The sequence below is a fragment of the Mytilus californianus genome, unplaced genomic scaffold (genome assembly GCF_021869535.1).
Source record: "Mytilus californianus isolate M0D057914Y unplaced genomic scaffold, xbMytCali1.0.p SCAF_5, whole genome shotgun sequence".
NCBI classification, from domain to species: Eukaryota; Metazoa; Mollusca; class Bivalvia; order Mytilida; family Mytilidae; genus Mytilus; species Mytilus californianus.
In genome coordinates this window covers 20,791,708-20,818,559 of record NW_026262701.1, presented here as the reverse complement: position 1 = coordinate 20,818,559, position 26,852 = coordinate 20,791,708, and the positions used below count along the sequence as shown (strand labels likewise).

Sequence of the window (26,852 nt, the reverse complement as noted above, 5' to 3'; positions counted from 1 at the left end):
TAGATTGACACACATAGGAAGTAATGAGGCCAAAGTTGTGTTATTCTTTGGTTTGTGTCTGTTTTCTGTTAGGTTTTGGTGGTCTTCAGTCACATTTAACAAAAAGAATTAAACAAATGTTTTCTTTGGAAAATCTTTTCGAAAATAATTGAATAAACATTTGGATTTATAAGGAGCATTTGAACTTTAGTCATACATATGTCTTAAATAAACATCATTTTCATTGAAATAAAAAAAAAACATTGTAATATTGTCGTATTGTTTGCAACATATTTTTTTTACGACAATACATACATTTGATGTTAGATATGGGTATAGTTAAGAATAAGTGTGCGTTTATCTTCACGACTTACTGACGGATTTCAGACCAAAGACGGTCTTTAATACATTTGAAAAGAACTGTCTGGCGTGTATTATAAAAGACTGGGATTGTACTGAGGTTTGGTCAGTGACCTAGTCAGACTATGTATAAATTAGATTTTGATTGAATATGGTTATTATGTAAATTATATATTAATATATATACTAAATGATAAGGACATCCCATAAAGTGTTTGGACAGTCATTTTGTTTTTATTATAAAAAGAACATGGTCAATGCGTCTTACAGTCGAACTACCGAGTTTCATTTTAATGTTGCCATATTTATAGTCAACATAACTGTTTATTCTCAATTATGTTTGATTAAAAAAAAAAATTAATACAGGTTGAATAAAATACGAACAGGCCTTACTGCGTCACCAGAGCATAAAGTCGTTAATTGGGATTTACTGAATGCATATTAGTAAGAAATATCTCGTATTTTGGCTAGGCAATTGTTTTGATTTGAGAGCCACTGGTGAGACTTATGTAGACGATACGTACGTCAAGCGTTCAAAATTATAAGCCTTGTATCTGTAATGAGTTTTTACAACCACTGGGTCGATCCTACTGCTGGTAGACGTTTTGTATCACCAACCCAATAGTCAGAATTTTTGTCTTGACGTAAAATAGGATTTTTGAATATTTACTGTTTATAAAATGTTGAATCATTCGAAACTCTTCCACCAGTCATAGATTGCCTAAGCAATTATTTAGCACATTTTTTCGGAATTTTCGGTTTTAATGTTCTACAACTTTGTTTTAGATTTGGCTGCCCAATTGTTTTGATTTGAGTGGCTCTGATTTTTTTGTAGACGAAACGCCCGTCTGGCGCACCTTTTTATAACTTGATGAGTTTTAACTTTAATACAGAACTGATATAACATCTTGAATCATGCAGTATTAGTAATATTCTTGATATTTTTATAAACAAAATATCTACTAATTACATTAATTGACAGCGATTTCCATTCAGCAAAATACATTTTTCAAAAAACAAATCACGTCTGCCGATATCTAAGAACAACCGAGTTGTTGTCAAGTTTTGACTTGAAGTATTTTAAACAATTTTTGTATAATACAATTGTAATGCACGAGGGGATCCATATAAATATTTGGTACTTCATCTGTACTGTATGAACAATCCTTCTATATAACTGCGGTCAAGCTCTGATTACTGCAAGGTCAATTTTAGATACTTCAGATCGGTCTATACATATCATCTCTTATACCTATACCTATATCAAACCAAATGCGACTAAAATGTTCGATTACAAACACGTGTAGCAGGATCTCAATATTGATGACTTCAAGTCCTGACTGCACCTGTGCTAATTTCCGATTCATATATAATCCGGCTGGCCAAGTTATAACTGGTGACCTGACCATTTTCAATAACACTTCTCTGCGAAATGTGTTAATCCAAATTAAGGCCCAAAATATCGTGAGCCTAAATCCACCGAAACACAACTTTAAAATATTGATGGTCGGAATGAATTGAGGATTATGCCAGGCAAAGATTCTATTGTTGGTGTTCTGGTCGTTTTTTTTTGCCATGTCGTCAGTTTGTCATCGATTTATGAGTTTAATATCCCTTTTGTATCTTCCACCTCACTTCTAGTTCTGATCCGACCTTTTCCTATCCCAGAATTAATCCCCGTCGACTCACTTTGCAGAACCTAACTTTTTGATTTATAGTTCAACTTGTTCTTGTCATTAATATGCATGCAATATTTTTAAGCGGACGTAAGCAATCAATATATAATTTAAATCAATCTAAATTAGTTTGTACAAATAGTATAAAATTGAGAATGGAAATGAGGAATGTTTCAAAGAGACAACAACCCGACCAAAGAGCAGAAAACAGCCGAAGACCACCAATGGGTCTTCAACACAGCCAAAAAATCTGTAAGCTATAATTGGATAAAAATGTTTTTTACATTTCAACGTTGCAAAATATTTGGTTGTTAAAAACGTTTTTATGAAAAAAGGAGCTTACGAATTACTAGTATTGAATTCACTTCTGGTGTCGTATGAATATTTTGTTTTTATATACTTGTTCAACTATAAATTATCATTATAAGATTACTTACCAACTTTCAACTGTACACTAATGTTTTTAAGTATTATTTGAACAAGTGAACCCACTTCAATTATAAAGTATATATATGTCATTTTATATTTAGTTATATGTGAGAGTCCAATTTCGTTTTTATGTACAAAATGAATGTAACGATAAGCATCTGTAAAGGGCGCTGTCTGGTTATTTTCAGTGAATGGCAACAGTTTACCAAACTAGACATTTGAAAGTCACTCCCAGCTTTAAAAGTGGTATTTATACATCTTTTGCACTAACATACGATCATCGGAATTTCCTCCAGGGAGAAATGTCGAGAAAATGTTGTAATCTTAACCTTATGTGTTCACATTCAGTTTAGTGTTAGGGTTAATGATTTCACACGACTGACGGTTTATGAATTTGATGATGTTTTATGTTTGCTAAAAAAACTAATTACATATATACAATATCCTTAAATATAAAAGAAACTGGATTTCGGAAAGGACAAGATTGAAATTAGCTATACGAAAATCGTTCAAGGATAGGCTCAAAGGCAATAATCTATAAAACAACCCACAAAAAATGTTCAAAATACCAGTCTTTTCTGATCGGAATCGATTTATATCGTACAAATTTACTTAATAATCATGAAATGTATAACTATTCGACAGTAGAAGAACGAAGAAAAAAACATTTTTCAAGCACCGTATTGTAAACAGACCAAATATCTTAAAATTTCAAGAATATGCAAGTTCTGCAAGCTATTTCAAATAATCAATGAATGCATACAATCTCATTGATCTCCAGTTTATGTTTCTACCTTGAATTTGTATCTTCTTTTTTATGCTATTTTTATGTTGATATATTTGTGTAGGTTTCTATACCATTTTACTTTGGTTTACGAGAAAAGAGAAATAATAAACCAAATTATGTCGGTTCAACGGTTCAAAAACAGATCTCGTGCGATGTTGTACGATGATTCACCAAAACAACGTTCTAGCGAAAACAAAATCAAGCAGTATACAATCAAGTGGCGATAACATGTAAAAGAAAACTATTTAACTGATCGAAAAACTTTCTATTATTTTAAGAAAATTTGAAAATAACACTTTATAAGTTTCATGCGTCCGAAACGCTTTACTTGATTTACCTTCATCGTGAACGCGCAAAGCCGAATATTTTAAACCAAGGATGTATAAGAATCGAAATAGTTAAAAAGGTATAGGACCAAAAATGATCTAAAAATACCCAAATTCATATAAGGCCCGAGGGAGTTGAAATCTTAGTTTCTTAATTTATAAACGGACAATTTTAGAAAGGTTTGTTATACATCATGTCAATACCGAAGTTCTGACTAGTAAGCTGATGATACCCTCGGGGTCTGATAGTCCACCAGCAGTGGTATCGAACCAGTGCTGTCAAACATGTAAAAAAAATCATAAATTTTATTCGTTCGAAGCGATTTTCTGATATAGCTTCATCAGGAACGCTCAAAACCGAATATTTGAAAGCCAAGGATATATATATGTATGAACCGAAACAGTTCAAAAGACAGATAAAAAAAGGACGTAAAAAATAGCCAAACCCACTGATCTGATGATGACATCGGAATTGAAATTCCACAAGCAGCGAAAACAAACTAGTACTGTAAAATATAAAAACAACACTTTACAAATTCCATTTGTTCGAAGCGCTTTTCTGGTTTCATCTTCATCATGAACGCTCGTAGAAGGATGCAATAATAACGTTAAAAGATGACTTACCTTGCGAAGTGTCAAACATGAGAACACAACTTTTCATATTAGGAAGTCTAAGCAACGCGTTTGTATGCATACAATTATAGTATGATTCAGTGTGATTGGTGGTCGTGTTCTTCAAATGCAATCAAATTTGGTGATAACGATAACAATATATGTTAATTGTTACTTTAATTTATAGATAAGAAGTGCTCTTTTAATTAAAACAATTAAAGTCACACCGTTTATTTTATTATTCAGGCAAATTTCTTCTGTAAATAGGACTTTTCATTGACTCAAACCTATGATTCCTCAAGTAATGAATCTAGAAAATATATATCTTTTGAAAGTAGGCTATTAATGATACTTAAATTCTGCAATAATAAAATTTATTAATTGCATGATAAATACGTTTTTGTTTATAATGTTGTCTACATGTTTTACTTATAGATTAGCAATACTTGGTCGTGTTCATAAAACATGTCCATGTATTCTTTGTCCAATTTATCCTTTCACGTTGCTAATAATCAAACCTTGAAATGAGTATTAACATGGTTAATAAAAGGGATGTAAATCATATTTAATAGTCATTTCAACAAATGGAATGAAATAACATTCAAATAGTTTGGTGAGGACAAAGAATAAACTGTTCACAAATGGGAGTTGTTTTGTCTACTTCTGGTAAAATTCAATACTTATTTCTTCATTTTTAAAAGAAAAAACAACAACAGAAAAACAACAACAGAAAAACAACAAAACAAAACAACAAAAAAAACAACAAAAAACAACAAAAAACAAAAACAAAAAAACAAAAACACAAGGATAAATCACTTATTTTTAATTGTACATTTTATTTGAAATAATGATACAACTTAATCAATAAATATCAGAATTACGATCGTTTCAACATGAGATGCTTTCTTTTTTTTTTTTTATTGATAACTGCATTGGTTTAAAAAAAATCAACGGTCATTGTTCCTTTAAACAGATATAAACATTAAGTCTGGTATAATATTAAGATTAAGTATTATTTTGCCTACCCCTTCTCCTCCCTTTTCAATTTCTTTATGTTCTCAAATTTATGTACCATTATATAACGTTTGCAATATTCAAAACTCAATTTAAAATGTTTTTTTATAATTCTATTCTCTTGTTTCAATTTATAATTATTAGGCAAACAATAATACTTATGATTTGTTTTTGATTTTTTCGTACGTACTTTGTTAGTGCGATTATTTAGAGTTCACTTTACTAATTAATATGCAATGAAAAGTCATTCATGTATACCATTTTATAGTACATGGAATGCTATTTACGACGAATAATTTTAATTTGTACATGAACAACAAAAACTTATTTATTGCATGCCAAATACATTTACTGTTTTATTGGTTTTTTTTTTACAGTTTTTAAGAAACGGGAATTCAACGAAAATGCTTTGCCGTGCGAACTTAATATCATAATATATACCTCCCTATGACTATTCAAGTTAGCACATATTCACAACTCAGAATTAAAAAAGGATGGTAGCTGCTTGTGTATGTTTGTATATATAGAGAAAGAGATTTCTACTTGTTTACGTAGTAGAGAATTGATAAGAAGTAGTGGATTCGTAAACGATAATCAACGAGCGACTTTAGTCGCAAGTTGATTATCGTTTCCGAATCCACTACTTCTTATCAATTCTCTAGCTTAACCCATTTCTAGTAAAACGACTGTCTGTTTTATGTTTTGACAATGAATCAACGGAATTTCATAAAAATAATTTCGTATTTTGTCTTTTTTATTTCATAATAGCTGGAAATGACTATATCCACACGGTTCACGTCTATATTTAAGTTAACATAAGTTTAATAAAACTTAAATGGGTTGTTAGCTCCCCTTTTTATTACCAGATTTCATACTTGTATATTTATATTTCATTTAATGCTTTATCATTACAAAGTATTTAAATTATATAGATTTTGGTATTTATGATTTATTCAAAAAGACATATATAAATATACAGAATTTATTTATCTTTTTTTGAATAGTTAAAAAATTGTAATTACCAAAATTTAGAAACCTTTGAAATTTACATATATAGTATTTAGCAATCTGCTATTGTTGACAGCTGATTAAGGATTGTCTACAATTTAACCGTACTAAGTCAAATACATATATTTAGTGTAGTTGCCATAATACTACAATTTCATGATTCTCCAGTTAATGATGCTTTCCGAAATAAATAAAATAATTGCTTAAGGTTTTTTTTGAACAATTATACATGAATTTTGTTTAAACTGTTTCCCTTTCATTAAGTTTAGATTATTTTTAACGTTATTACATTTGGCATCCATCGTAAACCAGTCAATAAACTAGTATTATCTGTGGTACGCATTCTGAATCTCCAGCAGAATTGCTCTTGCTACAGATGTACAATGTATAATTATGTAAATTTTTTACTTTTACATTCAAGCTGTTCATAGCCGTGATCGTCTAGTCGTTGGTACCGAAAAACATAACTGTGACATTAACAGTGCCAAGATCAAACCTTATACCCGAATTGAAATTTTTTCATTGTAATTTTTTTCTCGACAAAAATATTGTTTTAATCTTAGAGGTATTATATACTTCATTTTCATTTAAAGGCGATGATTTTGTTTCTGGTTTTACAATCAAAGAAGTAGTTTTACGGTCGAAGCTTATATATCACACTTTATTCAAATTAGAGTCCGTTCAATGTTGACGTGATGTATATTTGGACCTTGATTCTCTAGTGTTTAGAACTAGTGTGTAATAGCCACAATCGTATAAAGACCCATCGGTTCATTATAACGATGTTGAAAATCGACCAATGTTCAAACCTGACATCGTAAATAAACTCTGTTTTAAGATATTTCCATACTGCTATATAACTATAATCAAGAACGTTCAAATGTAGAACATAATCTTCCTTAAAAAATAACGCCCAAAATAAAACAATTTAAATAAATTTGAAAAGAACATGAACAAATCCAGACATAGTATATATATTTTATTAGATAACAAAAGCGAATTATCTCTGAGACATACAGTTTATTGACATGTATTGACAGTTGTGCGCTTTATGAGTGTTATTTAAATATTGATTTATGTCAGCACTCGTGGTATAGTGGTATCATGCATAGACTGAAGACTCTACTGATTATGAAGAAAATACGCGCGAGTTCGACCCTTCTCATGCCACTCGTTTTTGAGAGGATAAAAAATCGTAAGTTAAAAGTTTAAAGTTATGAAATAAGTTATCTTAAGTTAACGAAGTGGTCAGTGGATTCTTGAAAAATAATCTACTGTAAGAACAATAGACTGACGTCAGAGAAATGGGTTAAATGTTAGTAGTACACAATTAATTGACCAAAAACAGTCATGGACAACTTAGTGGCAGTCAATTTTTAATTTCACAGTAAAACTAAAGCTGCTTGGATTTAAAAAAAATATCTATATATATATATATGTGGCCGATAGATAGAATTGTGACATCCTCGGAGTTCAGTAATTTTGTGATTTTACTTTTCTGTGCTTTTTTGTTAAATATTTGTTTGTTTTGAGATTGTTACACAGTGATGACTGCTGTACCCATATTGTGACTATTTTACCTATTATGTCTGTTTTGTTCACGCATCGTTGTAAATATAACGGAATTTGATGGGACTGTCATACAAGTGAGAGGTTTAGCGCTATTAAACCAGGGTCAATTCACAATTTTCTACATTTGAAAATGCCTGTACCAAGTCAGGAATATGACAGTTGTTGTCCATTCGTTTGATGTGTTTTATCATTTGATTTTGCCATTTGATTAGGGACATTCCGTTTTGAATTTTCCTCGGAGTTCAGTATTTTTGTGATTTTACTTTTTTTATAGGCATTAACAAATTAACTATAAATAAATCAATCATAAGCCTATATGTTAAGAAAACATTTTTTTTTTTTCACAGTTAAACGAGAGCCATAATTATTTAAAAAAAATAGATACATACGTGGCGCATTTGCTTCAAACATTATCGCAGTGCTTCAATTCACGATGAAAGTAATCAAATTCATTAAAAACAGTTAAAACAAATTGACCTCCATCATAATCTTTATCTTTATATTTACAACTCGTCCAATTAAATTGCTTAAATTTCCTTTCAGAAAGCTTCATAGTTCATACTTATCTGTATAACAAGTAACATGAAATCTGAACAGAATAATAAGATGGAATTGCACTGAGACTTGGGTATTTACAACAACCATATTCTTTCGTTTTTAAATGAAATCATCTTGTTTTTTAAAAACCAAAAATAGTGATAATTAGGTATATGAAAATCACTGTGAAAAAAGGAATCATATAACATTTTCTTATTTTTAGAAAAATGCAAAACTCATAACGTCAAATGATGACTTACATTGCGAAGTTTAAAAAAATGATTACCCTACTCTTCATATCAGGAAGTTGAAGCAACGCGTTTGTATGCATACCATATTAGTATGATTTAATGCGATTGGTGGTCGTGTATTCAAATGCAATTAAATCTGACGATAACAATAACAATTTATGTTGATTATTTCTTAAATGTATCAAATTAAGGACAATTAAGTTAATTATAAGAAGTGCACTGTGAATTGAAACAATTGAAGTCATTTGGTTTATTTTGTTATTCACGCAAGTTTCTTTTGTAAAAGTGACTTTCCATTAATTACAATCTTCATAGATTCCAAGATTAAAATTTGTGTACGCCAGACGTGCGTTTCGTCTACAAAAGACTCATCAGTGACGCTCAAATAAAAAAAGTTTAAATGGCAAAACAAATTACGAAGTTGAAGAGCATTGAGGACCCAAAATCAAAGATAATCTTTTCCTGGGTTAGACAATCCTTAGTTAGAAAAATAAAAATGTGATTTGATAGAATATTTTCAAATTTGGACAGACAATGGAAAGGTATATACTACCGAAATAAAGTGCTCGGTGAAAAAACATTTCGCATATTGACCAACTGTTACTAAGAACATACTCAGTCCTTCTCGTCTAATGCAAAATCAATATTTTCCCTTTTATTTTTCATAGTACATGGCTGTCCATGCACAATAAAATTCTATGCGTGAATGACCTTTCGTTGTAGATGAAATATTCTAGTGAACTTCACTATCGAAGTGTACAATCACATGAGGCAATTTCCGTACGAAAAAAGAAAAAGCAAAACAATTCACAAGGTACTGTTGTTTCCACTAATAATGATGAATACAAACTTGAGACTAGAATTATAAGAACATTTAAGATTCATTTTTGAATATTACACATGTCATATAATAGTATATATGTGGAACTAAACCTTGAAAAGGGAGGAAAGGTGAAGTTAAAATAATACTTAATCTTATTATTATACCAGACTAAGAGTTACTGTTTATATATATTTTGTGGGAACAATGACCTTTGATATATAAACCAAAAGGAAAACACAACAACAATATATTCACCAATAAAAAAGTAAGTATCTGATGTTGAAACGATCGTAATTTTATTGTTTATTGTTTTATCCTTATCTAAATATATATATATATCATTTTTGAAAAGCTGATTTATCATTGTGTGTTTTTTTTAAATGAAGAAAATACACTCATCGTAGATACCAGGATTAACATTGCGTAAGCCAGACGCGCGTTTTGTCTAAAGAAGACTCACCAGTGACGCCCGAATTAAAACAGTTAAAACGACTAAATAAATTACGATGTTGAAGTTTATTTACAACCCTAGTATTCTTTTCATTCGTCTATAATCATAGTGTCAACATAGCAACACGTATGCTGTTTTGTTAGCTGCTAAGATACAGAGCCATGTGAGCAAGTGTGACTACTCTGCGTTCATCTTTTGTACAACCGTCGTTAGACAATTTACATGTCCATAATTTCCATTTACACCACCAGGAATAATACTAAAGGTCATTTATACAGTTCATATTTTGGTATCGATCAAAGGAACAAAATTATTGATACGGCCGACTGAAAAAAATCTTCTCCTATTAAACTATAACGGAAACTTATGGTTCGAAAGTTTTGAAACCCCCTACAAGTGATCCTCATTTAACGTTGATTGAGGAGTAAACATGATTGCAATGGTGACACCTATTTCCCATTAAAACTGTATAGAAGACCACCGTCATCTTCTAAGAAACTGCTCTGCCGATTTCAACCATAATAACAAATATGCACGCTTAATAGTAGGTCTTTTACAGATGATTCTCACGTGTTCCCATCAATAAATAGCATGGCTACAAGGGTAAACTTCATGTTCTTATAAAAGAAAATTATTCGACTTATTTCTTTCCAAACATATCTTACAACGTAGGTGTAGTATATATTAGATAAGTAGTATAAAGAGAGACAACTGTTGTCTACATTTCATTGTATTGTTGTAGTAGTCTCCCTTGCATTGATTTTTTATATTGATTTTGATGCTTAACATGTACTTCAGGGATAAAGCTATGTACCTTGAACGATGTTGGGTTATTCGGTATACGTTTTAGCAAATTTACCACAATAAGACTAATTTCTAGCTAAAACCAGACGATTAATCCCCTTTAAAAAGCCTAAAACAGTAACAGTTCAAATTCTATCTTTCGCCCAGAAGTGTACGTTCTTTGTTAGATTTATTTGTATGTTTGTTTGAAATTTTTAATCAGCTGTGTTGTATGTCGTGATGTATGTCTACACAATTTTGGCTGCTGGATCCCATTGTCACTTTAACATATTATGTCTATTAGGGTTGCGGCCCTAAGTTTGTCAATGTAACGGAATTATAAACAACTGTCATACAAGTGTAAGTTCTAGCTAGCTATGCAATAAGGTTTAATCACTTTTCTTCGAAAAATGCCTGTACAAGTCAGGAATATGAGAATGGTTTTTCATTCGTTCCGTTAGTTGAAAAATTCTAACGTTTGTGTTTATCAGTTTTTATGGATTTTCCCATTTTCGAATTCCGAATGGATGAATTTCATGGCTTAAAAAAGTAATTGTAACTCTCTTATGGAAAACTTATTTCTTACTATTATTTAAGGCCCCTTTTGATTATCGAAAGTTCGCTTGCTTTCCTAGCTATTGATTCAGATATTTCATACAAAGACACGTAAAAGCATCATGATTGGCACTTGGATTTATAATTGTTGGACAATTATTTTTTCAATCATTTTTCGTACAGAAAGCCTTGAAGTAAAATGTAAATATTTCTTTACTCATTTTTCATACAGAACGACTTGTAATACAGTATATAGATTTTCTCTGCATTGAAATAACAATGAATAATGAGAGATGTATATTCTGTATTCTTTTTCAATTTGTGTCACAGAAGGGTACCCAGTATTGTCTCTTGATTAAAGGGCATGTATTTTATTTAGTCGGGGGTATATGCACAGTTATTCATATTTGACCATTACCGGAACAATTGCCTATATCTCGATGAACAAATAGTTTTCAAGTCAAAAAGATATTCGTAGACTACTTGTACGATTGTTTTAATTACCATGCACAAGAAATGCACCCGACATGGAAAGAATTCTGGACAAAATGCATACTTTGGTAACATCATTAAATTTTTGCCAACTATCTGTTTAAAAGAAATAAATATTATGCAATGTTTGTTGATGTGTTTTGTGGACAAACTCACTCATAAAGGATGAGATTCTGACTTAAATAGCAAGAAAATCAAGAATTATGCACATTGATTGATGAGTCAAATCCTGACGATTTGTTGACTATTCAACATTTGTTTTTTGTAACGAACACCAGAAAGCACATATCGTGTTCAATTGGTTTGTTACTCGCATGAAAATAAGATGGAATGCAAGATAGGTAAGAATCCGCATAATTTAAAGATGGTTACGAAAGTATTCTGATAAGCAATGTCTATCAAACTTAATACAGCATGGCTTTGAGATGAAGAACAGCAATACAAGCCTTGTTCTTTTACGGTTGTTGTTTTCATATAGTCGTAGTGGTTTTGTGGCATAAATGATAAACCTTTTTTTTCTGTCTAGTATAATAAACTGCCACAAAAATTCCTTCCAGAAGCAGTTGTTACCAATCGTGATAAAGGTGTCATATCATGATTATTCAATGCAAACATCTGCAACCGATTTCACTGCCTTCAATTTATTGCTACAGTTGTACTTTTGCGTGTTTTATTAGAAGTGATTATTTCATATATTGTATGAATGTTGAATAAAATGATTATTGCTTACAAGTTTCTCTGCGAGTTGATTTGTATCAATCAACGATAAGAACTTTTACGAAAAATTTATTTTCTAATTCCTTACTAAATGTCCAGTGACAAATATATAATGAATATTAAGGACAATATGAATGATTGAGTAACTTTAAAGGTAAAAAAATGTCATGACAATATGAATTATTGAGTTAAGTAAACACATTGTCATGGCAACATGCATGATTGAGTAAAGTAAACACATTGGCACGACAATATAAATGATTGAGTAAAGTAAACCCATTGTCATGATAATATGAAAGATTGAGTAAAGTAAACACTTTGTCATGACAATATGAATGATTGAGTAAAGTAAACACATTATCATGAGTAAAGTAAAGATATTGTATGGCAATGTGAATGATAGAGTAAAGTGAACACATTGTCATGAGTAAAGTTTACATATTGTATGACAATGTGAATGATTGAGTAAAGTAAACACATTGACATGGCAATATGAATGACTGAGTTAAGTAAACACATTGTCATGCAAAAATGAATGATTGAGTTAAGTAAACACATTGTCATGACAAAACGAATGATTGAGTAAAGTAAACACATTGTCATGACAATATGATTGATTGAGTAAAGTAAACACGTTGTAATGACAAATGCGATACATGAACGTTTAAATCAGTCTTTTTCTGTACAATCGGCAACCATAGATATACACTTTCTGAATTGTCAGAAATATTTGTATTATAGCTTTCATTTTGAGGTTGCAAATATCCAGTTATTAAATTAAAAAAAAAAGATCAGTAAACAATAACATTCAAACAGATTATATAAGAAGTAAAATGAACAATGTGTTTCATTTCTCCAGAAAGTGGACACTTCATATTGGTTTTTCATGAATGTAATTAGCGTTAGAATAAATCCCTGATATTTCAGTTAGGCTGATTTAGGAACAACCACAGCTTGAGTTTATTCCATGTATTTTCAAGATCTTTTTCGTTCATTGGCCATTCAATAAGAGCTATGTCTTTCCACAACACAGCTAATTCGTGTGGAATTTCTTCCGTCTCTAAATCTTTTATTATAACTATTATTTTCTGTAAATTTTGTGAAAAGTGATGATATTTTGCCCTTTCGATTGCGTATTCTCCCCACGTATCATGTTTAAATGAAGAAGTTACAAGAAATATAATATGTCTGCTCTGTTCGATATTATCTGCAATAACATCAGCTATAGGTTTTCCTACAGTAAAATCTCTGTGTTGTATACACATTTGAAGCCCCCATTTTCTTTCTAATTTTGGCATCAGTACGTATTTTATCCATGGAAGGTCATTTTCAGGATAGAACACAAAAACATCATACTTGAAATTTACAGCAATACCCTTTTCTAGGTTATTTCTGAAACGTTTGTATAAATAAAATGAAATTCTCCATCTAAAACTGTATATAAGTGTGAAAGGAAAGAAAATCCCAATAAATGTCACAAACAATCCGATTACTGCTTTAAGCCATAATTTGCTGTTACATCCTGCATACAAATAATTGAAATATAAAGCAGCATGATGTGTATTACTTTCATTAGAATTTTGAAGGATACATTTGTATGTTCCATTAGCATCAAACGTAACGGGTTTATCATTAAGCCAAATAATGAAGTCCGAGTTTGTACAGTCACAAACGAACGCATTATTGTCCAAATATAACTTGAAATCTTGTCCCTTACCTTTTAAAAAATCTTGAAAGGTGATATTTATATTGGTAAGAAGGTTGTTTGTCATGTCCAGTTCCTTGAGATTTGTTAATTTTGTGACTGCAAATGGAATTGTTCGGAAAAGATTATTTGATAAATTTAAATACGTTAATTTTGTCATATTATCAAAGACATTTTGACGCAGTTCCCACAAAAAGTTATTTGAAATGTCAAGTTTTTCTATTCCTAAAACGTATGTAAAAACATTCTCCTCCATTTTGTTGGTGATGTATAGATTTGTGTGCTCCATTATCAGTGTTGTGAGTTTTGACAATGGATGCAAATGCAATGTGTTGAACACTACTCGCGAATCAATTCCTGTTACATCCAAATAATTTATTTCCGAACCGTTCAATAACTTTGCCTGATCAACAGTTTGACAAAAAGATACATCGAAACGACTTATATTTGTATTTTCCGGTATTTCCCATAATACTGGCTCACCGGTATGGAAAATATGACTCATTTGTACGACTTGTATGGAAGAGGGTAATGTTATGACTCTTTCAGGTGGAAAACTACTGATATTGTAATTTAAATGGTGCGAGTAATTAATGAAACCTAAAGGTATAAATGAATAATCAAACCTCGAAAGATTTCTAGTTCTCGCAAAAAACTGTTTTATATTGTAAAGTTGATGTCCGTTAAACAATGAGAATCTATTTTTAGACAATGAAATATCACGAAGACATTCGGGTCTGTCCATTGTTAAAAGTGATCCATTTTCAAAGTCTATAATATTATTATTAGAAACATCGAGAACATGTACACAAATTGTTTTCAAGTATTTCATCATTTCTGCTGTTACATTTACTTCATACCTGTAAGTTCTGTCATTTATAATTGATTCATCATTCACGTGATGAAAGTTGATCATTTCCATTGTACGATTTGCTAGAGGTTTTAGAAGCTGGAAAGCTTGGATTGGATGCATGTATGTCTCTGATATATCTAACACTTTTAGATTTGGGAAAGGTTCCAGTAAACCAGTTTCTACTTTTACAAAATGTCGACATTTGCTCAAGTACAAACATATAACACCAGAGTTGAAATTTTTCAACATGGTGTTATTCATTACTCGTACCTGGCAATGGTTAAATTCCAATTTGCGGAGTTTTCCCATTTCCATAAATCCTTTTCCAAAAATTGGGAATGGTGCAAGATCAATCGAAAAATTTTCCAACTTTCTTAGTTCTGCGAATGCTACATCTGGATAAATTGTCCAGACTCCATGATCAGATAAATTCATATTTCTACTGACGTCGAGCACGGTTAAATTCGCTATAAAGCTGAATAGTTTGGGGGTAAACATTGACAACATTATATTATTACCAGCCATTTCTAAAACATGTAATGAGAACAATCCATCGAACGCATTCATTTGTAGAATATTTAATTTGTTGTTATTAATTGTTAGTTTAAACAATACACTCAAATTCTTGAAGGTGCCGTTTTCGATTACTTGTATGTCGTTTTGGTCAAGAATAAGTTCGTTAATGTCTACATGCAGATTTTTTGGAACCTCTTTCAGACTTCTGTTTGAATAGTCTGCTTTCACAAATTTGTTTACTGCTCTTTCGAAATTCGACGAAACGTTTGCAGTAAAAATGCACAAAACTGTAATAAAGAATCCCAGATTTATATCGATAGTAATTCGTAAATCCATGTTTAAAAGTAATTATTCAATTTAGAAAAGATTCTTGGCAGATAGAAATAATTCCATTAATCTCTAGTTCATGTTGATATTACGAAAAGAAAACAGTACATATCTTTCTTAATATGAGAAAACCATAGTTTTGTGTAAGACTGCTGATTTGTAAAATGAATAAATTCTTCACTTAACACACATAATAAATTCACTGAAAGAATTTAATGAAATTTTAAATCTCACTGGTGTGTAATCTATAAAAAAATATTAGGTGTAAATATGAGCCTTATTTATTTTAGTAAAATTTTGACATGAATTTAAAGTAGCTACGTCATAAAACTGAATTGATAAATAATATTTCTTAAACATTACCGTGTTTGAAATGTCCTTGATTTTTTTAACATACAAAATACCAGTCATTCGGAAGATTCGACAAAGAGGTCTAAATGTCAAGATACAATAATTTCAATAAAAAACATGTCATATATGCCGAAATGTTAAAGGTTCAAATTCTGAATTTGAGTAGTTGAAATATCTCTCGTAAAATACACTGAATACGTTGTGATTTAGTTATTCCTACTATCTACATTGAATCAGAAAATTTTTAAGTATAACTCTTGGTTTTGGTTGATGGCAGATCAAGTTAAATGCGATGTTAAAGCATGTGTATCATTTAAAAATATTTAGTAACTTGATAACTTTGAAAGTATTACGGTTGATTTACACATTTTTTGTTGTTTTGTAGTGTTGATGTCTCATAATCTAATACATCATATCTCCCTTTATTCATATAACTTATTATGTAAGTTGAATTGCGAAGAAAAGTGGGAGATACATCAAAGAGACAAAACACAACACATAAATAGTAATACGACATATATACGTGAACAAAAAACCTTTAGAAATAAACAAATTTCAATACTACATGGCAACGACACTTTACCATTGTTATTTACCTGGACTTCTTTCGTCCAGCGATATAGGAGACATACTAAGTAAGACGATGTCCATTTAGCTATGTGTGGCATATATATAGGCATCCCCACTTTGTCAACTTTGCAATACTTCTTAAAGAAATATGAAGATGGCATTTCGGAGAGCGAATATCTTTGTTCCAGTACAGCTCTTAATACAGGAGAAGATTTGTCAACAACAAATATACTAACATATTTAAGTGGAAAACGCACTTGACCGATGTTAATTCTGTAAACTAAATTTCGTTGTTGTTGCTAGTTGTTGCTAGTTGGATATTAGTCACGTTAAAAGATGCTCATGCAAGATTATTTTTATACAAGTTTATGTACTCAACATGTTTGTAATGTCGGTATATAGAATTATAACATGCAGTCATACAGCCATAATTTTGAACCATCTGCCTTTTGTGATCAGACTATAATCTAACTGGTCCTTATCGGCCAAGGTCGACCCACGATAAATCTTTTTGATTTATGCTCAATAAGGTTTTATTCTCAATATGTATGAAAAATATCCGATCAATAAATGCAAATCACAGTACTATTTTACTTCTGATTGGATAGGAAGGCTTTTTACACTAAAACTAAATATATTTTAAGATATTTGTCAATAAAATAACTACCTTTGAAATAAACAAAATCAGTTCTGGTGCCATACGAAAGTTTCTGTTAACCACAATTAACCATAAACAATGACTAGATTATTGATCGCCTTAAAATGCTGCACTATTGTATTTGAAGTAAAAATGGAAGAAAAAATGGACATTTTGCCACAAACAACTAGAGTGTTTGGAAGACATTTAAGACGATTAACCGCGAATAACACGGATGTTTGGAAGACATCTAGAACAATCAACCGCAAATAACAATGGCAGAAATTTAAAGGGTAGTCAGTATCCTACTCCTTTTGCAGTATATCTTCAAGAAAGAGATAAACATATACCTTTCTTTTACTTTAATTATGTATCAAATAATATAAAAAACTAAACATGTATGCTTTTTACTAATCATACGCTTAAAGCTCGTTTCAAATGATTTTACAGTTGTTCTTATGTTGTGTTGTTGCACCAATGTCCCAGGTTATGAAGGGAATTGAGCACACTTGAGGATTGCAAATGAGATAACTGTCCACAAACACCAAGGGAGAACAATTAAATGTAAGTGAGGCCTTCAACAATCAGGAAACCCAAACCGTAATGAAACTGATGAAAGGATCTGGGATGATAAAATATGAAACAAATTAAAAGAGAAAACACTGCGGCCTGATTTATATTACAATAATTAATAAGAGGTACCAGTGACATCCTCTGGATTACAGACTCCTGTTTTTTTAGCAGGCACATACAAATTATGGCTTTGAAAATCATGTTTGTGAGCACGAAGTCCTCCCCTGATGATTTTAGCGGCCCAGCGGACACCACGGAGTTCCTGAGCTCTTATGAAAATCTACATTCTACACCAATTGAAGATTATATGTTTCCAGATCTTACACGAATCGAAGAAAAATAACTTTAGTGTAAACATTTAATTACAAGAAATTGGTATTTCAAAGTTTGGAATGACCAAGTCATCTGTTTTGGACACAGACAGTGATAGGGTAAACAAAACAAACTCAAAAGCTGTTTCTAATGGAAAAAAATGATGATTTAAATAGCGTGAAACCTATATTTCTACTCGAGTCTGACATGTTCGGTCCTAAACCTTCCGACAAAGACTTTTTACTACACCATCAGCTGTATAAAATTCTAGGCCAAATCATACCCTCTTCGCACTTGAGAGGCCTACAGAGAGTTAGAGGCATATAGTGCATTTATACGAAAAGTGAGGACGACAGTAATAAGCTGATGATATCAGGCATAGTTGTAGGGGATCGTCTAGTAAACTTCTATTCCAGAATTCATAGATACCAAACAAATGAACGCCCAGATCATGTCAAAGTAAGGGTCAAAGACATTCCCTGTTCCGCGGATGACGGGCAAATCAACTTATTTTTTGAGAAGTCTGGATGTATCATACATAAATCTTTCAGAGAACGCCTCAGAATTGACGGATTGTTATCCAACTGTCAGTCAGGGGACATAACATTGTTGCAAGAATGTAAACAAACAGCACGGAAGTATTGCTTTGGTCTTGTTAAATGACATCACAAATATTTCCAACGATGATCAATTGTCTGGAAAAAAAATTAAAATATGTTTATTAATTAGTCATAGTAATGCAACGCATGATAGAAAACAATTAAATGAGATAAATTTTTCTATTGAACCACTAAAAAGTCTACTACAGTATGTACTAACAAGTAACTTAAAACAACATAATATAATAAAAAAAAACACGGTAAAGTCCCACAAGGGCATGAAGGTCACGCTAAAACACATACTATTCTTAGACAAAATCAATACAAAAGTAGTAAACACATATATGAGAATCTTTCAAATAGTGGATACTATTGTAAATACAATCTCAAAACTTTCAGAGATTTTTTTATGGTTTACTATTAAAAGAGTCATTATCTTATAATCAATGTTACATGTACATGTCACAGTATTGTGTACAATTGTATATAGTGTTTGTATTGTTTATTGTATGATTGTGTATCTGTTAATATATGTATCATTACTTTTTTTCATTAGAGTATATTACTTTATATACATGTACATACTTGGTTGTTTTGTGTTATATAAATGTAGGCTCATAACTCCATTTAAGAACAAAGATATATCTCTCAATTCTAAAAACCTGCATATACAAATACTAATCAATAAAATGCATAACCGTCTAATGTTGACAAATAGATTTTTTAACTGCTTTAAGCTTAATAACCTCTAATTTATGAAAGACATTTTACACATTTGCTCCTTAACTAGCCAAGGACTTGGTCAAAAAGAAAAACGAGAAAGGCTCTACACATGGATAAAGTATAAAAAAAACCTGATATCTTATTTGCACAATAAACCCATTTTGTCCCAGAAATAGAAAATAAGATAAGACAAGAATTTCTTGGAGATGTATACCATAGCTTTGGGACATCTCAATCTAGAAGAGTCGTTATCTTTATTAAAACAACATAAAATCCTAGAATAATAGGCATTTGTTCTGATCAAGATGGTCGTATAATTTTGGTAAACGTAGAAATAAACAATACTATATTTTCTTTGATAAATTTGTATGCACCAAATGATAAGAAAAAAAGGAATACTTTCTTTCAAAAAGTAAATACAATAATTAAAGAACATAGGCTTGGTATTTTAATAATAGGAGGGGATTTGAACGAAATAATGAATAACGAAGACAGAAAAAATAAAAATATAACTGGTAAAAAGCAAAAAAAATCTAATAATTTGAATACATTAATTGAAACAAAAATGTTAATAGATATATGGAGAATATTACATCCTACTTTAAAGCAATACACATGAAAAAGAAAAAACCAAAGATCTTGAGGCAAGTAGGATAGACTTCTTCCTGATTATTGAAGAACTTAGAACACTTATTGAGTCTAAAGATATCGGACCAGCCATGATATCCAGTACAGATAATCAAGCTATTTCATTAAAAGTTTATTTAGATAACAAAAATAAAGGTATATCTTATTTTGAAAAAGATAATAGTATACTAAGTGAACCTAACTTTAAAGAAAAGATAAATAATCTAATTGATTCCTATTTAGAGAAATGTAAACATAATGAGAACCTATCCCAATTATGTGACTTATTTAAAATTGACATAAGAGAAACTACAATCTTATATTGTAAAATTAGGGCAAAAAGGAAACAAAATGAATTAAATGATTTGGATCGAATATTGCAATCATCAAAGAAAAAGAAAAAAAGAAAATAGCAAAATAAACACGACAGAAAATGATGAAATTAAACAGTTAGAAACTAAAATAGAAAACTTTTATAATTTTAAAACAAAAGGTGCACAAATACGCTCGAGAATAAAGTGGATAGAAAAGGAGAAAATAATACTAATTGTTTTCTTGGTTAAGAGAAATGTAGACAAGTAAGCAAAAAAATTATTAAATTAAAAAAATGAACAAGGGAAATAAATAACGAATCAATCAGATATACTTAACTTAGAAAAAGAAATATTATGAAAAACTTTATACAAGCACTGAACCAGGCACACAATTTATTAATGATTATATAACCGACACAAAAATAAATGCTTCACTGAGCGAAGAAGACAGTGAGTCAATAAATGGGTTTCTTAAAGTCGATGAATGTACAAAATCTATTTTTCAAATGAAACTAAATAAGTCCCCAGGTTTAGACGGTCTGTCTGTTGAATTTTATAGAGAATTTTGGGATAAATTAAAATATTTTGCAACAGATAGTTTTAATTACTGTTCTAAAGTAGGAATGTTGTCAATCTAAAAAAAATAGGCCTTATTTCTTTATTATTTGAAAAGGGGGACCCTACAAATATAAGTAATTACTGACCAATCACATTACCGAATGTTGATGTCAAAATCATTGCATATACATGAGCCTTAAGTCTGAAACCATTATTGCCGAAAATTGTACATAGTGATCAGAATGGATACATAAAAACCGTTATATAGGTTTCAATATACGACAAATACAAGACATTATTGATTATGCAGAAAAGTTTAAAATAGAAGGGGTCATTCTGTTCCTTGATTTCTCAAAAGCATTCAACTCACTCGAATGGGAATTTATGTACCAATCTTTACAAAAATTTGGTGTAAAAAACACTATGTTACATTTGGTGAAAACGTTGTATAAAGATATAAGAGCCTGTATAGCAAACAATGGATGTATTCCAATCCCATTGGAAATTTATAGGGGAATTCGTCAAGGATGTCCTTTAAGTTCTATTTTGTGTATTTTAGCTGTTGAAATACTAGAATGTAAAATAAGAGAAGATAATAACCTGAAGGGAATCACAATAAAATAAGATGGGAAAATACATAGTCTTAAAATAAGTCAATAAGCAGATGACACAACACTATTGTTAAATTCTAAAGACGAAATTACTCATGTACTCAATGTAATTGAGGTTTTTGGATCTTTATCAGGGCTTATACTAAATCGTAACAACACTGAAGGTTTATGGTTAGGCAACAAAAAAAGTATTCCAGAAAATTTTGAAAACATAAATTGGAGTAGAGATATTATTAAATGTTTAGGTGTTTTTTTTTGACAGGACAAACCACAATGCATGAAACTAAACTTTGAAAAACAATTGCAAAATTCAAAAAAGAGTCTTAGTTTACGGAAAAAAGAAATCTAACTATGATAGGCAAACTAACTGTGGTCAAAACACTAATTATCCCAAACATAATCTATATTGCATCCGTTTCAAATATTAACACTGAATCATTGTCCGAATTTAAGAAATTGGTATATGATTTCATCTGGGATGGAAAGACAGAAAATGTAAAGAGAAATACGTTAAATTTTGACAAAAATGAAGGAGGACTAGGAATGATAGATATAAATAAATACATTGAATCAATTAGAATTAAATGGATAAAGCAATTAATAGATGATGAAAATGCAAACTGGAAAATAATTCCATCATACTATTTAAATCAATATGGATCAAACCTATTAATTTTTCAAATGAATATAGATAGTATTACATCAACCCATAATGTCGCAAAACATATACCTAAATTCTATTTAGAACTACTCAAAACATGGGTTAAATACAGGGGTGGGCAAACTGACAAACCTGATAATTTAAGAATAATCACACAGCAAATAACATGCCGAAATAAATATATAAAATCTAACAAACACAGTTTGATTTTCAGACACTGGATAGAAGACAAAATAATTTAGACATTATAAATGACAAGGGGAACATTTCTAAAGAAAATGTTTTCAGTAAATTAAAATGCAAAAAAAAATTGGATTGCCGAAATAATGCAGATAAAAAATAGCATACCGAAAAAAAATATTACAAAAACAAGATTCAATTAAAACTATGGTGCAGTGTAGGAGTAAAGTTTCCTTTAAACAAGAAACAAATACATATGTATAACGCAATATAAAAAACATTAACATTTATAAAAGTTTAATACATTTTGATAAGGAATTTCCAACTGTTTTTTTCTAAGTGGATAAAATAGTTCAATTTAAATAAAACTTATAATATAAAACACACGTTCGAATTTATTTTCAACTACTTAGAAGATAATAAACTTAAAATGGTTAGATGGAAGTTATTGTATTATATCCTTATAATAGATACTCATTTGTACTAATGGAAAATAAAGCAAATAAATATATGTTTTACTTTTTAAGTAGCAGACACTTACCTTAATAATTACATAGAGTGTAGTTATTTCAAGGAGTTCTGGAAAAAAAATAAATACTCTGTTACAAAAGTTTCATATCGATAAACATATAAAAAACTTAAAACATTTGGTTATTGGTTATAAAATAGAAGACAGTGCATATGATATAAATTATATATCAACAATAATTCTATTCACTTTACATGAAAGTAATTGTATATTTAATAATAAAACAAATTCAATAGATGTTTCTGAGCTATTTAAAAATGAATACAAGTACAGGTACTTCTTATTGGAAAAAAGAAAGAAAACCATAAATCACCTTTTAAAAAATCTACAATTAAATCTGTAAAGTTTTCGATTTCCCTCGAACAAACATAAAATCTTAAAAGAAAATGCAAGCATTCAAATGTAAACTTGTATGTATAATTGTTCAATTTCTCATAGAGACATATCGATGCGGCGTATAACAATCAACAATCAATCAATCATAGAGACATACATGTACATGTATCTCTCACGGACAAATCTTTTATATTTACAAGTATTAACAAATCATACACATTTTCACCAAAGATAATGTTTATTTGTATACGCATGAAAAAATCAAAGAGCTGATAGCTCTGAGGTGGAAGAAGATGCATAAAAGGATAACTTGAATTACCATGAAAGCAGACCACACCAACCCAGCCTGCTTTGTGCCATTAATGCTTTCGACGTATTTTTTTCTTCCAAAAATAATATACTTTAATTAATACTCATGTCTCCACCAAAACAGACTAAACAACACTTAAAAATCTACAAATACTGTTGATTCAAATTAGATTTTCTATAATTCCATACATTCGTCCCAGCATGGTCAACTTGGTGCAAGCAATTATACCAGGAATTGATTAGGATTCACTTGAAAGTCAGTTTTCTGTCAAAGGTAGATAGTTCACTTTCGGTATTCCGAATTCCTTCGTATAAAAAAAACTGGCCACCATGATTTTAGTCAAGTGTGCTTAAAGTGGGGTTTAACACCAACATCAATCAGTCAATCATGAATTGTTATAGTTGTTCACAATTACTTTTTTTTTCTTCATTATAAACATATTTTGAAAAGTGCTTAATATACCCAAGGCAGATTTTGAAAGTTGGCAGGTGTCAACAATTGAAGTCTTCTCGGAAAACTAAAATTTAAATAACACTAACCCAACATGTTATAGTTGTTACCAGTTAAGTTCATTACATTGACATATTTGAAAGTGGATAAAAATCCCTCATTACCTGATTGTTCTGATTCTTCTTACGCTGTGCTGTTACACAATTGTCCCTGGCCAGGGATTGGGTTTTGAGCACTTGTTAACATTTTAAACCCAGTCATTTCTGTATGTGCTTGACCCAAATCGGGAACCACTAATTTTCTGCTGTTAATCGTATTTGTTTTTCATCTATTATTTTAACACAAAAAATTATGCTTGACCAAAGTACGGAACCAGTAATTCGTTGCTGTCAATCGTATATGTTTTCATCTACATCTTTCATGACACCATAAAATTAAAATACCACTTTGAAAAATATTTGTAAATGTATTGTCTCTGAAGTGTTTTCTTGATTAACCTACAGTATTCAGTCCAAAATACATTTCCCTCAGTCCAATCCTATTATTCATTCCCTTGTGTCAGACATTTGGAATATAACATTGAAACTAGGGATCCCAAAACAAATTGAGCCAGCTGGAATATTTTTTTAAAGTCCTGTTTTTTATCGCTTAAAACTTTGAAACTTAAGAGCAATCAAGGTAATCATTGGGGACATTCCGACAATACACCTTATCGCTATTTAGTCCAATCCGGAAAAAACAGTCAATTTATGACAAAAGAGATGATTTTTCATTTCCTATTGTTAATTATCCATTTTTAGATGGTGACGTTCCCTTGTCACTATGTTATGGTGTTTATATATCTCAACTTGTTCGATTCGCTCGTGTATGAAACAACGTATTTGATTTTAACGAAAGAAATCTCTGTATTACTGAAAAATTATTACACCAGGGTTTTCGATATCACAAACTAGTCAAAACATTTACTAAATTTTATCATCGGTACAAGGACATCATTCGTAAATATACATTAACATGCAGACATCTTATACGTTCAGGTATTTCACATCCAATCCCTTATGGTAATATTCTTTACAAAGCACAAAAATGTCGGCATTCACCTCAAAAGCTAACCAAACCTTTAAACAGACTTATTCGGAAGGGATATAGTTATGATACTGTTGTCAAGTCATTAAGGATTGCATATTTTGGTATTAATATCGATTCACTCATAGGGTCTTTGCATCGGAAATAAATACATTTATTCTAAAACCAGTTGTTGGCATGATACGGGTTATGTTCTTCTCATATATTTTATGATGGTATGATACTAAACCCCTAACGGGAGGGATTGAACTTGATATTCATATGATGAAGACATATTTTTTCAATCAGTTTAATTGAGGTCTGGAGCTGGCATGTCAGTAACTGCTAGTAGTCCTTTGTTAATTTATGTATCATTGTCATTTTGATGAGTTTCTTTTGTTACCTATTCTGACATCGGACTCGGACTTTTTTTAAACTGAGTTTTACTCTGCGTATTGCTGTGTTTCTTTATTCTACATTGGTAGGGGGAGGGTTGAGATCTCACAAAACATGTTTAACCCCGCCGCATTTTTGCGCCTGTCCCAAGTCAGGAGCCTCTGGCCTTTGTTAGTCTTGTTTGTTTTTTAATTTTAGTTCATTTATATGTTTTGAAGTTTAGTTTGACCTCCATTTTCACTGAACTAGTACACATTTTTATTTAGGGGCCAGCTGAGGACCACCTCCGGGTGCGGGATTTTTTCGCTGCGTTGAAGACCCATTGATGGCCTTCGGCTGTTGTCTGCTCTTTGGCCGGGTTGTTGTCTCTTTGACATATTCCTCATTTCCATTATCAATTTTACTTAGACTTTCTGTTTGGGTCAAGTGACGCAAAAACAAATGTCATCCGAAATCAGCTGAGGGCGGAAAACGTGTAGAAAGTGAACATTTTGATATTTGTATATTTTATGATCCAATTTAAAAAAAAAACAAATTAAAGTAAGAAAAATAATTTGCTTGAAGTGTTTACAATGGTTTAAACATAACTCTTTAAAAAAATTTTATGCACAGTACATTGTATAAACAGGGCCTCAGATAGCTTTAACTGGTTTAAAAAGTTATGTAATTTTAGAACTTTTCCGGATTGGAATAAATAACGATAAGGTGTATGACCGACACGAAAAGCTTCGTACGTTCGATATATATGGATTCTGTCAACTGACATTAGTCCGTACAATGATATTTCTGTCAATTGACAGGACATTGTTTGAAGTGTAAAGCACCAGAAGATTTACGTGTTCGCTTGACTCTTTAATATCGCAATAACATATGAAAATATTCTAACTTTTGTTTTTAAACGCATGTTTTCTAAAACCGGAGTATGATTTGATTGCGTTAAAGATCCGAACACAGACGGAAAAAACTAGATCCGTGTATTTTTGTCAAGCATAATTGAGTTGAAGTCTACTCTCCGCGTAGATTGTTGAAATTAACATAAGATGCATTGTATAAAATTAATGAAAATTCAATTTATCATTATTTTGAAACTTTCAGATGCACAATTAAATTTCTTATTTGTGCACATGCGCAGACTAGTATTTACGTAGGCAACGTGGTTTGGAGTAATTACCCCAATAATCCAGTTGTGTTATTCCGATCACTCCAACGAGAAACGGCAGTGGATGGAAGGCGCTGAATTATTCGAGTTAGTTTCGGATTATAATTAAATTAACGCA

The 26,852-nt window shown here is 30.7% G+C and overlaps 1 protein-coding gene across 1 annotated transcript; it reads right to left on the bottom strand.

Annotated features, from left to right (window-relative positions):
• Positions 1 to 12,425: 12,425 nt before the first annotated feature.
• Positions 12,426 to 16,001, bottom strand: LOC127702673 (toll-like receptor 4). Its single transcript, XM_052206972.1, has one exon. The coding sequence runs from the start codon at positions 15,780 to 15,782 to the stop codon at positions 13,296 to 13,298; it is 2,487 nt and encodes an 828-aa protein (XP_052062932.1). The 5' UTR covers positions 15,783 to 16,001; the 3' UTR covers positions 12,426 to 13,295.
• Between the last annotated feature and the right edge of the window lie 10,851 nt (positions 16,002 to 26,852).